This window comes from Lepidochelys kempii, chromosome 10, assembly GCF_965140265.1.
Source record: "Lepidochelys kempii isolate rLepKem1 chromosome 10, rLepKem1.hap2, whole genome shotgun sequence".
Classification (NCBI taxonomy): Eukaryota; Metazoa; Chordata; order Testudines; family Cheloniidae; genus Lepidochelys; species Lepidochelys kempii.
This window is the reverse complement of record NC_133265.1, coordinates 9,198,421-9,213,834: the sequence shown is the minus strand read 5'-3', so window position 1 is coordinate 9,213,834 and position 15,414 is coordinate 9,198,421. Positions and strand designations below refer to the sequence as shown.

Genomic DNA, 15,414 nt, shown 5'->3' with positions numbered 1-15,414 from the left:
AAAAAAGAATTTGAAGAACAGCTAGCCAAAGACTCAAAAAGTAATAGCAAAAAAAAAAAAATTCAGTACATCAGAAGCAGGAACTAGTGGGGCCACTGGATGATTGAGATGCTAAAGGAGCACTCAAGGACGATAAGGCCATTGCGGAGAAACTAAATGAATTCTTTGCCTCGATCTTCATGGCTGAGAATGAGAGGGAGATGCCCAAACCCGAGCCATTCTTTTTAGATGACAAATCTGAGGAACTGTCCCAGATTGAAGTGTCATTAGAGGAGGGTTTGGAACAAATTGATCAACTAAAAAGTAATAAGCCACCAGGACTGGATGGTATTCACCCAAGAGTTCTGAAGGAACTCAAATGTGAAACTGCAAAACTACTAACTGTAGTCTGTAACCTACCATTTAAATCAGCTTCTGTACCAAATGACTGGAGGATAGCTAATATTACACCAATTTTTTTAAAAGGGCTCTAGAGGTGATCCCAGCAATTATAGGCCGGTAAGCCCGACTTCAGTACCAAGCAAACTGGTTGAAACTATAATAAAGAACAAAATTGGCAAACACATAGATGAACATAATTGGTTGGGGAAGAGTCAACATGGTTTTTATAAAGGGAAATCATGCCTCACCAATATACTAGAATGCTTTGAGGGCGTCAACAAGCATGTGGACAAGGGGAATACAGTGGATATAGTGTATTTAGATTTTCATAAAGCCTTTGACAAGGTCCCTCACCAAAGGTTCCTAAGCAAAGTAAGCTATCATGGGATATGAGAGGACCTTCCCTCTTAGATTGGTAATTGGTTAAAAAATAGGAAACAAAGGCTAGGAATAAATGGTCAGTTTTCAGAATGGAAAAAGGTAAACAGTGGTGTCCCCCAGGGGTCTGTACTGGGACCAGTCCTATTAAACATATTCACAAATGATCTGGAAAAAGGGGTAAACAGTGAGGTGGCAAAATGTGCAGATGATACAAAACTACACAAGATTGCTGTCTCCCTGGGACTTAACTAAGAGATACAAAAGGATCTCAAAACTAGATGACTGGGCAACAAAATGGCAGATGAAATTCAGTGTTGATAAATGGAAAATAATGCTCTTTGGAAAACATAATCCTAACTATACATATAAAACCATGGTGTCTAAATTAGCTGTTGCCATTCAAGAAAGACATCTTGGAGTCATTGTGGATAGTTCTCTGAAAACATCCACTCAATGTGCAGCAGCAGTCAAAAAAGTGAACAGAATGTTGGGCATCATTAAGAAAGGGACAGATAAAACAGAAAATATCATATTGCCGCTATATAAATCCATGGTACCGCCCCCATCTTGAATACTGTGGGCAGATGTGGTCGCCCATCTCAAAAAAGATATACTGGCATTGGAAAAGGTTCAGAAAAGGGCAACAAAAATTATCAGAGTTATGGAACAGGTGCCATATGAGGAGAGATTAATAAGACTGGGACTTTTCAGCTTGGAAAAGAGACAAAGGGGAATATGATAGAGGTCTATAAAATCATGACTGGTGTGGAGAAAGTAAATAAGTGTTATTTACTCCTTCTCATAACACACATAAAATTAATAGGCAGCAGGTTTAAAACAAACAAAAGGAAGTATTTCTTTACACAACGCAGTCAACCTGTGGAACTCCTTGCCAGAGGATGTTGTGAAGGCCAAGGCTATAACAGGGTTCAAAAAAGAACTAGATAAATTCATGGAGGATAGGTCCATCAATGGCTATTAGCCAGGATGGGCAGGGATGGTGTCCCTAGCCTCTGTTTGCCAGAAGCTGCGAATGAGCGACAGGGAATGGATCACTTGATTTATAACCTGTTCTGTTCATTCCCTCTGGCCAGTACAAGGTGTCCCACTGTCGGAAGACAGGATACTGGGCTACATGGACTTTTGGTCTGACCCAGTATTGCCGTTCTTACATCTTATGACTACTCTCACAGCCCCTTTGTGTGGAAAAGCAGTAGTATTATCCCCACTGCACAAATGGGGAACCGAGGCACTGAGATTAAGTGACTTGTTCAAGGTCACAGAGGAAGTTTGTGACAAAGCCAAGACTGAACTCCGTCCAGTGGTCCAACCACAAAGCCACCTGACTCCCAGAAGAGTGTCTGCAGTAAAGGGGTTGAGAATCATCACAGGAGAAAAATTGAGGTAAAAAAGTAAGAAAGTTTTGGTCACAGATTTTGATGAAATCCCATGCTATTATCCAGAGTTTGTAGTGACTCAACTGTTATTCCCTGCCCCTCCCCACCACCCTACTGTTTACAACAAAATCATTTCCCTGTCCAACTGGTGTAACATACTGAGCTTATTAACCAGCCATTTCAATTTTCACCCCTGGATAATAATAGTCAGACCACTACCAGGACAATCCTTTTCTACAACCAGTATACTACATTCTGTATGAAAAATACTAAGTACCTAATATGTTGTACATAGCTGCTTCTGACAAGACAAAGACAGATGTGCAGTGCTATTCAACATTTCTGAAAATGAGACATAAAACTGTCTGGATCACCGGTCTCAATGTTGCTATTGATCAATCAGTTAACTTTGCTGCAAGCAATATTACATTAATAATGAAGCCAAAGCAAGACAAGCTAATACATTTGTGACAAGTGCTTTTCAAATTTGCCTTTTCACTAATGTAAGTGCATTCTATCTAAAATATAATTTAATATTTTACTTTGAACTTGAAGTCAATTTATTCCCCAAAGGTTTAAGTTACAGGTGAGTTTACTTACAAAACGTTTGGAAGCCATGCTTTTGAAATATACTGATCATTTCATTTTATACACTAAATGCACCTGAACTACTCCAAATTTCATCCAAGGTTTACTGTAAGGTATTGGTGTATGTATCACCATTCTCCCTTCTCCTCCTTTCTCCGCTACTATTAGTGCTTCCACTTGCCTCAGACATCCAGGCGGCCTCCAAATCTTGTTGCCTGTTCCTACGTAACATTTCTAAATCCAACCGTTTTTTCCTGTCAAGACAGCTAGGACTCCCATCTATACCCTCACTGACACCTTTACTGCACCCTCCAATCTGTACAAAATGCAGTTAAAATAGTCTTCCTTGCCTATCACTCTGACCATATCATCCTTCTCTTTAATCTCTCCAGTGGCTCCCCACCTCCATGATATCAAGTTAAAAATGGCTGTCTTACTTTTCAAGGCCCTTCAGAATTCTGTCCCTCCCAACTTATCAGCTCATGTTTTATCACACTGCTCCTCTCCGCCCCAGCTCCCTTTCTTTTCTGTCAATTAGAATTGCCTCTACTACCAACTTGTCCATTCAGCCCATAAAGATCTTTGCATTTTCTTTCACTCAGATTCTTATGCATGAACCCCTTTCCCCAGAACTGATCCATAGGGCTATACTATCCTTTCTTCCTTGAAATTGCTTCCCAACACTGCCACCAAAGCACCTAGCTTTTTTATTTATTTTTTTTAAAGAGAGCGCACGCTCTCATTCTTACACTACCACTGATAACAACACTAATATACACATGTTTTTACACTGTGTTGTCCAGAGTTGCTTTGAAAAGCAACAGACAACATGATGGTAAAAACCTGTGCACGCCTTACCTCCACCAGGACCTTATTTGCTCAGGCTTTGAGGAAGTCTGGAGTATAGGGGGGACATCAGAGAGCATGGGTCTGTGAAAGGTGGGATCATTCTATTCCATGGACTGGCTTTTTGTTGTTTTGTTTTAAACCGGGGGGTGGGATTTGCAATTCTCTTTTTTTTTTTATGGATAGCATTGTGGCAGTGCCCACAGTGTCTGATCCTGTCCACAAGTAGCTGTGTTTTTAATCATTGTCAAAGTGTCGAGAACTTGGGATAAGTAAAAATAAATAAAACATTTCTGTTAATGCAAATGTTTGTGTATGTACAAGAATGAAGTTCATTTCTTTAAACACAGGAAAGATTCTACCAATATTCACATCTCATTTATGAAGTGGTCCTTGAAGGCATCTTCTATGTAAGTGGTATTTACATAGTAATTTTCAGCTCATGTAAAACCACAGAGCTGGTTCATAATCACAGGAAAAGAAATTGCAAGTCACAAGGCAACATGATGTAGGTAGTATATCAAACAGAAGATGTCCTGTTTTGTTTCAATTCAGCTTATATCTCTCAACAACAAAACAGAATGTAGTAACAAAAGGCATATTAGCTATAGTTACTCAAAGTTGATCAGTCAACAAGCACATTTAAAATGAAGCAAGACGTAAAATGTGTTTAATACTTCTGAAGGGACAAATCTCCAAAAGTAATTATTTATTTTTAGAGTAAATCTTGCCGATTTTAATTCACTGTCGGGGTTATTAATAAAACTGAAAGTAAGATTGACCAAGTGGGAGATTCCCTCAATATAGTTTAAAAAACGTTATGCTCAAACAAGACACCAAAGTTACTCCATTAACAAAAAATGCAGCATCTCCTGAAATGCTTTGAATTATGAAGGTCGATTCATGCAAACCAGAAGTGAAAATGAAGATACAAGCTACCTGATGCAGTATTAGTTTAAAAAATGCAAAACCAGTAACTTCTGTTCAGAATAATTTTTACTTGGGCTGTGTACAGGGTTCTGAAGGGGACTGCCAGTGTCCCTTATACAATAATTACTCCACTCCTTCTGAAATCAGCAAAAAAATGTTCTGCACTTCTGTTTTAGAAACAATTATACAAATCTGTGAGCATGTATTTAACATACACCAGTATAAAACTATCAAATATCTATAAAACGTTTAAAAATGTTTAAAGTACAGTTTCATAAAACACTCATTCTATCTTTAAAACCCTTTTCTCACAAAGCCTAAATTCTAAACCAGTAGTAGTTTAGATCCAAAAAGAATAATGAGCTGATATCTTCCAGCCAATTACTTCCCCCCCCCCCCCGAAACATATATTTAATCACCCTGTTTCCTAGAAATACTATTTGAAATCAGCTAGCTTTGCACTTTATAAAAGGAAATGGGTTTTAACGCAGGTGTTTATAACTGACTGCACTGTAACTAGGAACTAAATTAGGCTTATCATTAAAGCTTAACTGATGCCATATTCTCATTAATCCATGATATTTTATGTACCAACAAAAACTATATATCTTAAGTTCACGCAGTAGCATAGCATTATGGTTCTTTCAATCAAAGAGATCCTATCATGGATGTACCTGTTGCCTTTCAAAACCTGTACTGGATTTTATTCATCAGTAATTCATGATGCTGTCATCTTTAGAAACAGAAATCACATGTCTTTCCCTTAAACAAGAAATGCCAGTGCAGGCTGCACCTTTTATAAAATAATAGGTAATTCAGCTCTGTAAGGGTATAACAAACTGATGTACCCACTACAACCTCATGACCAAACATGAACTTCAAAGTAGGAAAGTGAATTAGGTGAAAATGTCTGAAAGAGATTAAACAAATGTTTGATTCATTTTCCAATATATGTTTTCCAACAAGTGAACCTCTCCACTGCAGAAAAAAGCAAATTCATTATTAATTAGGGCTAACAACATATAAACTATTAAGGGGGGTGGGGGGAACTGATTTTCCACTAGCAAAATTGACAAGCAGAAAAATATGACTCTTTAAACACATCTAGCAAAACCAGACTTTTTTGTGGGGAAAGGAAAGATGCCAGGAATGGACAGGACATCTGGAGACTGCCAAAGAGGGATATTTCCCAGCAGGAACTGTCCATCCCCCATAAGGCATGCATACACCAGGACTCACACATTCATCAGTTAAGGGATCTCTAATGAGCAAATGCAAAACACAATGGGAGGGGAGACATGTAAAGTTGATTGAAAAAAAAAAAGCCAAAGAGGCAGTTCAGTGGTGTCTGGACTTCAGATTTCACACACCTCCCACTTGACAACGCCAACTGGGAAAGGAACAGGAACAGAAGAAAGAAGCTTGAGAAATACAAATGGTAGACTGCAAAAAGAAAAGGAGGACTAGTGGCACCTTAGAGACTAACCAATTTAACTGTCAGGTAAGGAGATTTGCAGGAGGAAGCGGTGAGAATGGAAAAACCATTGCTAGGAAACAGAGTCTGGCTAGAAATAAAGAGGAAGAGAAACAGGAAAGAAAAATTCTCAACTTTACCCAGCACTCTCTAACTCAGTCCCCAGAATTATTCTGGATTTCAGCAAGCTACAGCCTCCTCAGAAACCACACCACACGAGAGAAAAGCGTCCCCCCACACCCCCCCAGCCCTGAGCGCTCTGGAACTCGGCCCCAATTGCAACTCGAGGAAAGAATCCCTGGTGGGCCCTCCCATGAGCGCCGGGGTCAAGGAAACCCAACCGAGCACCCCCACCCTCCTCACCCCGGCTTCCTTCCCAGGGAAGGGGAAAGGAAACCCAGCCCCCCCGGGGCCCCGACTGGCCAGGACTACACCCCAAGCCAGAGGAGCAACACCGGATTAATCACAGACGGGCTCTGATCCCCATCCCTTTCCGGCCCCCTCCCCCGACCCCTCTCTACCGTGCAAGGCCCCACGGGGTGTGGGCGCGGGGGGGGGGTGTAAAACCCCCGCCCCGGCCGCCCCGCCCCTCGCCGCTCCGCTACCTGTGAGCCGGATTTTGATGCTGGAGCCGTTTCTCCGGGTCCCTGGATTCGACATCGCTCCCCGCGGAGAGGGGTGGAGGGAGGGGGGGGTAGGAATCAGCCGCCGGCCACAGTCACCCCCATCCGGGCCCTGCCTCTCCCGGCCCGGGCTGCCCCTGTCCGGCCGCCGCCGCCGCCCCACACAGCGGCCCCGCCACAGCGCCTCAGCAAGCCGCCGCTCGCAGCTCGACGCCCAGCCCGACCCGGACGAGGACTGCGCGCTCGCGCCGCCTTCGCTCCTGCGCGAGAAGACGGCGTGACGCAAGCGCGGCGGCCAGCGGCTGCCGCCATCTCGGGGAGGTCGCCGGCTGAGCCTGGCCGGTGTCACGCTCTGGGCGGAACGGGCAGCGCCCCCAGCGGAGGGCATGAATAGTGCAGCCACAGGGGAGCAGGTTGGTTCTTACCAGGGAGGGGACCGACTCTGTGCAGGATTTCAGGGTGGCCACGGGGAAACTGAGGCCTGTGTTGCGCTCCGTTCTCTGGGGCTGAGCCATGCTGCACACCATGTGCCCCCTCCCCCCGAAGGGTCATGGGTCACCCCCATTGCCCCTCCAGGGCCCTCTGGGACTGAGCCATGCTGGACTCCCCTCCTATGGGGCTCAGCCCCAGCTCCATGCACTCCTGATCTCAATTACTGCAGTTTGTCATATGTAGGAACGAAGCTGGACACCCTGAAAAAGCTCCAGCTGGTACCAAACGCAGCAGCCTGTCTTGTTCAATATCACTAGTTGCTGTGGACTCTTCATGCTAGTGCTCTCCAAGGCATTGGCTCCCCATTGAATACAGGATACAGGGAAAAGTCTCCATCATGATGTTCAAAGCCCTCTTTGGGGTTGGTTCAAGGTACCTGGAAGATACCCGCTTTCTTTGCAACCGTGACCGCCCATAGCAGTTACATTTCTCAGGAACAATATAGGAATTCTCCTACATACTGGATCAGACCCCTAACCCATCTAGTGCAGTAGTCTGTCTCCAATCAAGGCCAGCACCAGATTATTTAGAGGAAGATGCAAGAAACCCCTTAGTAAACAGATGTGGGATAATCTGCCTTTGAAGAAAGTTTAATCCTAATCCCTTAATCGTTAGAGAGTGGTTTAAATCCTGAAAATACCTTTTTTAGCATTAACTATTCTAACTTTGGATATTCTTGTGATCCATATCAATGTTCAGTCCCTCTCTGAACCTTGCGAAATTCTTGGCCTCAACATCATCCTGTAGCAATGAGTTCCACAGTTGAATTAAAGTATTTCCTTTTCTCAGTTATGAATTTACTGCCTTTCAATGTCAATAAATGCATTCTTGTACGTGCGTTACAGGACAGGAAGAACTTGGAACTCATAGCCATGAGAGCTAAGAATGACCCTCAGAACTAAAGGCAAAGCTCACTCCCTCAATAATTTTGTGACTCACATACATGTAAACAAACACACAAAAAATTATAAAGCAAAACGAATCAAGCTACTTCTCCTACTGGCTAGGAAAGGAGAGAGAGATGGTTATTGATATATCTATGTGTAATATTTCAGAGGTATTCAAATATTACAGTGATGAGAGTATATACATATATAACAAGATTGATATGGCATGGCATGGAAATATCAAGACAACAAGCATTTTGGCACATTTCCATGCCACAATATCACAGAATCTGCTGAACTTTCCACACCATGATGTCTCCATGCATCATGCTTACATTCCTTTGCCACATGGCCAGGTTGAAGGCTCATGTTTCCAGGTCTCTGTGTTATGCTAAATCACAACGGTACTCTCATGCCAGGTTGTGACAATTCCCATCTTTTCTTTATTCTTTTACAGCATTCTATTTAAGGATCTCAAAGTGCTTTCCAAACATTAATTAACCCTCTCAACTATTCTGTGCTACAAAGAGATTGGAACACAGAGGGGTATAATGATTTATTCAGGATTACATAGCAAATTAGAGCAAGGAACAGAACCTAGGAGTCCTGATACCCTGTCTCCTGCTATAACTACCACCATTACTCTCCCATCCAACCCAAACTTTGAAATAGCCTATGTACGCTGATACAGAATATCAACTAGAATAAAAATTGCATAGATATCATAAAACTTTGATTTACAAAGCTAGGATAACATAATTGTCTTTATAAACAGCAAACCCGTCCTAGCTCAGGGAGCTACACAATGCTATCAGCAAAATAAAACAAACAATGATGAACATTTGAATAATAAATACAACATAATCCCTCCCCCAAAAGAGGTGGATTTAGTCTCCTCCAAACTCTGCTTGTGTCTCTTGTATTCAATCCATTAATAAATCTATAGATTATACCCTTTGGTAGGGCTAAGACTGGCATGCCTTGATTATTTATTTGCATGTGGTGCTTTGTGTCTCAGGCAAGCACATGCTAGGTTGAACATAGAACATGTTACTGGAGGAGGTTAGATGAGGCTATGCATAGCCAGACAGAAGGAGTAAACACTAGTGTGTGGCAAATGTTAGCTTTTCTTTTTTCTGCTGGCAAGGAGATGACCTAGTTCCCCACTCCTGCTGATTTATTGAACTGGAAGCTGGAATCAGGACAATATGCACTTGGGTTTTGCTTTGCTTCTGAGTGTATTTAGGTTGAAATCATCATCTGCTACTGCTGGATGAAAGTGACATGGCTGGCTCCTTCCACAGGCTAAGATAGCAGTTTCTAATCTTCCCTTCTTTGGGGTGAAAAAATTGAAGCCTGGACAGATGAATGAGATGAAGATTCCTGGAGCATGAAGGGGATGGGGGGTAGTGGCTAAATGCAGTTATTTCAAGCCCCTTCCCATTAAAAAAATAATAATTCAGGATTTAGAAGTATATAGCAGGTAGGGCCAGATCCTCAGCTCAGCTAGGGACTGGACAGCCTGAAATATATTTTCAGTCCAGAAGTCCCACTCCTTTAAATATTTTCAGAAATTAGGACTGAGAAAGAAGGCAAGGATATTAAGACTAACCCCTGCATCCCTGCTGTTTGATTTTCAGGATGCTGATGGCTAAATGCCTTGTCTCCCAGCAGCAGACTTTCCTTGCCATTTGTTTTCGTCTCCAGATTGTCGTTTTTAGGAACAAAGGTTGTAGACGTTGCAATCTGTTTGCTGAGACAGGTCTGTGATGGCTTAACTAAGCATAGCATCAGTTCAGCAGTGAATCTTCTCTATACATGGAATTATGTTGCGGTAAAGGGGGAAACTTATTTATAAATTCCATTGTCATCTGCAGTGTCGTTGTAGTTTGTGGGTAACCCTGGATATGAGAGAGACAAGGTGGGTGAGATATCTTTTACTGGACCGCCTTCTGTTGGTGAAAGAGACAAGCTTTTCAGCTCTACAGAAGAAGAGCTTGGTGGAGTTCAAAAGCTTGTCTCTTTCACCAACAGAAGTTGGGCCAATAAAATATACTACCTCAGCCACCTCTCTTATAAATTCCAGGAAGTAGACTGCAAAGAGAGGAAAACTCCATGAATTTTTGGTCTTCTTGGATAGTACCGTTGGATAAGATGTTCGGGTTTGATGGGTGAAATGGAGACCATCAGATGATTTCCTACATTCAAATCCTTCCTTTAAAACACTTATTCCAAGCCTTTCAACATGGACAATCACATACATTGTGTATTTGAATTAAACAGCAGTGCTTGAAGCCTGGACCTTCACCCTAAGCTTTGTGTATCTGATCTCCACTCTGTGCTTATATTGGATGCAAACTTCTCAGAGGAGAGATCAGATTCATACAAGGTTGAGACCTAGGTAGTCAGACAACTAATCCCTGATAATTAATCCTTTGCCCTACAACTCTCTTTTGGTTGAATTATTTAGCCCTAGCAATGATATACCACCAAAAGATCCTAACAGTTACTCTTATTGCATAGATTGGGCGGGGTAGGGTTACACTCTGGAGCCAGACTGATGCTTCCTTCAATGATGAGAGAAGTCAGGCAGTTCAAACACCCTCCTGTCCCCCCCCCCCCACTCCTCCACCCCCACCCCAGTAAAAACAAAAGTGAAAATTGCCACCTCACACTCAGTCAGTGCCTGAGGCAGGGGGCCTCTCAGGTTGATGATTAGCAGCATCCGTGAAGCAGGCAAGCAGATTCCTGTGGGTAGCAAAGTCACTCACTAGGAGACAACTGAAAGAACACTGGTATGTGAATATTTATTCAGGCATCTATCCCAATACTCTAGCCACTTGTACAAGAATATGCTAGCTCAGCCAGTCACAGTAAAGTCAACTGCCAAAGGATAGCATCTCACCCCTGCTCATCCAACAGCCCCACAACAAAAGCCAAGGAAACTAAAGGAGCATTGCAGCGTGCATTCATGTGCGCTCTTTGTGACAGGGATCCTGGCTTTGCATTTGCACAGTGTTCAGCCCCCTGATCCCTTTGGTGGTACTTAGGTGTTACTGCAATAATAAGAGATCCTAGAGTGGGTACAGCTACCAAAACAGTATAAGGAGTACAAACGAAGAGATGGAATATACCTGGGACACCTCATGAGAATGTCTGAGAGTAAGCTACCTAAACAAGTTTCAGAGGAACAGCCGTGTTAGTCTGTATTCGCAAAAAGAAAAGGAGTACTTGTGGCACCTTAGAGACTAACCAATTTATTTGAGCATGAGCTTTCGTGAGCTACAGCTCACTTCATCAGATGTTTACCGTGGAAACTGCAGCAGACTTTATATACACACAGAAATCATGAAACAATACCTCCTCCCACCCCACTGTCCTGCTGGTAATAGCTTATCTAAAGTGATCAACAGGTGGGACATTTCCAGCACAAATCCAGGTTTTCTCACCCTCCACCCCCCCACACAAATTCACTCTCCTGCTGGTGCTAGCCCATCCAAAGTGACAACTCTTTACATAATCAAGTCGGGCTATTTCCTGCATAGATCAAGGTTTTCTCACATCCCCCCCACCCCCATACACACACAAACTCACTCTCCTGCTGGTAATAGCTCATCTAAACTGACCATTCTCCAGGTTTAAATCCAAGTTAAACCAGAACATCTGGGGGGGGGGGTAGGAAAAAACAAGAGGAAACAGGCTACCTTGCATAATGACTTAGCCACTCCCAAACAAGTATTTCTTTGATGACCCCAAGCCAAGAGACTGAGCCGCTGACCTAGAGGCACGCTCTGTTGCACAGTAATGGCTGAAGCAGCATTATTACATCTGGATATAAAAGAGCTGGAAAAACAAGCCCAGGATAAAGATGATTGGTGCCATTTGACTTCTGCCATATGCACTTGAATGGTGCAGGGCGAATGCTGCTGCAATAGAAATGTTAAGCAGCAACAAAGGCAGGGCTCTATCAGCCCAAGGAGAACGGGCTGCAGAGGAAAAGACCTCTCCCTGACAACACCCTAGCACCAGTCCCTGCCCCTTTAAACCAGTGTGCAGTGGCTCAAGCTTCTCCCCTGTAGCATCCTTTGGGGAAAGAGGCTGTCTCTCGCCTAGCCAGATCCCAAGCATTTACAGCTCCTCCAACTGCTCCCTGAAACTGAAGGAAGCCAGTGCAGACTACAAAGCATCAGTGAAATATACTGTCTGAGAAAGACGCTGCTTGGTTACTGGGCAGCTGAGATTCTGAGTACTAAGAGTCTTATGGACCTGGCCTATTCTGAGCATCTTTCAAAGATCGCCCATCGTTGGAGCTCTATTGACGGTAGAGCTAGCTTAGATCAGTCCCACGTCATCTAGCAGCGCTGCCAAGTTAAACAATTCGGTGGTTCAAATGCTAGAGGACAGTTTCCACTGGTGTACTCACCACTGCTAGACTATTGGGAAGAGATTATGAAAAAGCTCAGCACAGACACAACCAGGTACAGTGCTTTAAAGTAATCCAATCTCAAGGCGACAGTCACAGGGTGGCCGAGGAAGGCCCACCTCTATACTTTCCACAGTATGCATCCGATGAAGTGAGCTGTAGCTCACGAAAGCTCATGCTCAAATAAATTGGTTAGTCTCTAAGGTACCACAAGTACTCCTTTTCTTTTTGCGAATACAGACTAACACGGCTGTTACTCTGAGACACCTCTATGCTATGTATCAATTTACACCAAAGAGACATCTGCCTCAGATTCTTTTTACCTGGTAAAATACAATACTTTCCAGCTACAATATCAGTCTCAGCAGCAATGCTATGCCAGAAGGAGCAGGCAGCTGAGCTGAGGAGCCCTTTTGACGTTAACCCATTGGCCCAGACAAAAGATTTAATAGTTTAAATTACATGTTCAGGCAACCTTTTGTCCCAGTTTTGAATATACAGTATCATGTCCAAGAAATAAAAAAACAATAAAGGATCACTTTGTAATTCAGCAGCTCTGGTATTTTAAAGTTAAACAGAGAAGAATACCCACGTCTCCCACATGATTAAAACTGCATGCATCTCACCAGGGCAGATGGATCGTGCGTGCGACTCTTGGCCATATTAACACTTCAGTTACAACTGGGTAAATAAGAGGAGGAAATAGGTTCAGTTCTGCTTCCAGGCTGAATTAACTTTAATGGAAGGAGGTTCTCTATTCTCCAGTACCAGATTTTCCTAATACACTGCAACACTGGGTGCAAACCCCTAAACAAGTCTAGGGCTTTTTTTTTTTTTTTTGGTCAAAAGGAAACCTGAATGGGGCATGAAATCTTAAATTGTGGTAAATTTTCGGGAGAGGAGAAGAGATCAGGCGGAATTGACATTCCATGAAAACGTTATGTATTTCTCCTTATATAGCCACTCTGCACCAATCACCAATAGGGTAGCCATTACTCCTACAGACATTAGAAGATCAAGATAATACCTACCCTTTATGCGGTAGCTTTTATTCTGTAGTTATGGCTATACCTGTTTCCCATCTCATGATCATCACAGCCATCTGAACTGTCCCACGTGCCATTCAAGTGTTTGTCACTGCGGCTTGTGATTGGCCAGCACAGAGCGAATAATCCAAGGCCTAATTTCTTTTTTTCGTAGGGTGTCAAAAGGTAACTAGACATATCACACATGCCCATCTGTTTTGCAGTCTCACTTGCATGTGTAGATCTACCTCAAGCAAATTCATCACCGATGTTCATCTGCCTTCCAGCATATTCCAGTCCTGCTAGGGAAGTTTCTGGTTTTGGGGTTTTCTGCAATACTTAAATGTCCCTTGAGTTAGACAGGGGCCATGCAAGCTCCCCTGGCAACTGGTCACAGTTCTATGATGGAAGCAATGGCTCCAACTGAGATTGCACCATGTCCAACTGCCACATCACCCTTGCCCTCATTGTTGTAGTAGCTGGATAAGGCTGGGGCAAACCCTCTGCACCAGGACTGAGGCAGCCTCATATTGCACATGGGCTAAATGGCTTTCAACTAGCAAGGATTTCATTTATAACTGCCTGGGGCTATAGTCAAATGAGTTAGCTAGAGGTTAGCATTGCTCAAGCCTAGTTGCTGTGCCACCCAAACCAAGATTGCTTTCTACAGAAGACTGGATACTGCATGTGGGAATGAATAGGCAGGTTCTTGATCTGCTCTGTGAGAGGGTCTTTAGGCAAGAGTTGTTAATTAGGAGAAAAAGCATAGGAGGAAGAAGCTGTGATGCATTTTTCATTTGGACACTACAGGCAGCCTTTCGTAGAGTCAAGTAATTACAGGCACAGGAAGTGTCTGCAAACACCAAGGTTCGGATGCCCTCTGCCCAGCCCCTCCCTTTTCTATCACCACCACCTCCTCATGGCCTGCAGCAGAATCTGCTTTATAGAAGATAAACATCAGGGAGCTGAAGTGTCAGAGCATCAGGCATCTATTAATGGAAGACCAAGTCCATAGCTAGGACACTTTATGGTTTCTGCTATTAACTCCTGAATTGGGGTGTTGGAAGCAGTTCTTATGAAGAGGTTTGAAGGATAAAGTTAATTAGAGTGCTATGAACAGTGCAGTCTTCTAGGAGACTCATTCCTTCCCTGGTTTACCTTCTATGAAGCACTGAGAGATCATTCACCCTCAAACAGTTGAGGGCATCTTCTGTACTACTAACTGCAGCTCCTGGTGCTGTATGAAAGCATTGAGGGGTTGGGAATTCTGAAGTTCATCCTTGAACATGAGGACCTGTTTGAAATAGACTTCAGAGAGGTAGGCCAGATCTTAGATAGTCTTATGGACTGCTTTATCCATCTATTTGCCAGCAGGAAGTAGTCTACACAATGTTGCAGCAGCTACACTCACTGCCTAGATTAGTATTTGAGAGCATTTAATGTAGTTTTATTCCCCTCAGCATTAAAAGCTATCCTGTTACTAGTCAGCAGGAGACTCATAGACCACTCTTTGGGTACCACTGGTATAGAGATTGATCAGACCTCTGCAGTGTGACATTACTATGAGAACAAGGGCTTCAGAAGTTGGATGCTATAACAAGCTATGTTTAAATCAAGGCAATAATTAGGGTAGAGATCTTAACTGTTCTAGTCCCCATCAGAGCTGGGAGTCCTGGTCATGCAGCTCCTGCTCTGAAGAGTATTAGTTTGAGAACTAGACAATAAGGCTTCCTCCAAAGCCAGTGTCACTATACAGTCAAGGGGCCTATTCTTGCAGACAGCTGTTCCTTGGACTAGCAAAACAGAAATTGCTAAATTCATGGTTATCTAAAAAGATAGTCTCAGTGAAATAGGTAATGCCTTCAGGCTACATATAATGAAATGCATAATTGCTATGCAAAGAGCCTGGTGAAAAGCAGCCTCAGTACATGCTTGTGCTTTAATCAAGCTAATTATCTTTATAGTAC

At 43.1% G+C, this 15,414-nt stretch overlaps 1 protein-coding gene across 5 annotated transcripts in view; it reads right to left on the bottom strand.

Annotated features, from left to right (window-relative positions):
- The window catches only part of SMURF1 (SMAD specific E3 ubiquitin protein ligase 1), a 59,418-nt gene extending 52,557 nt beyond the window's left edge, over positions 1 to 6,861 (bottom strand). For 3 of the 5 annotated variants that reach the window (XM_073361899.1, XM_073361900.1, XM_073361903.1), the window contains exon 1: positions 6,603 to 6,645. Coding sequence is in view for 2 of the 5 variants with exons in the window: in XM_073361901.1 (XP_073218002.1) it covers positions 6,603 to 6,657 (55 nt within the window). In the remaining 3 variants the exon portion in view is untranslated. Of the gene's footprint in view, positions 1 to 6,602 lie in introns of all 5 variants that reach the window. The other 2 variants (XM_073361901.1, XM_073361902.1) reach the window with 1 other exon arrangement.
- Positions 6,862 to 15,414: the final 8,553 nt, after the last annotated feature.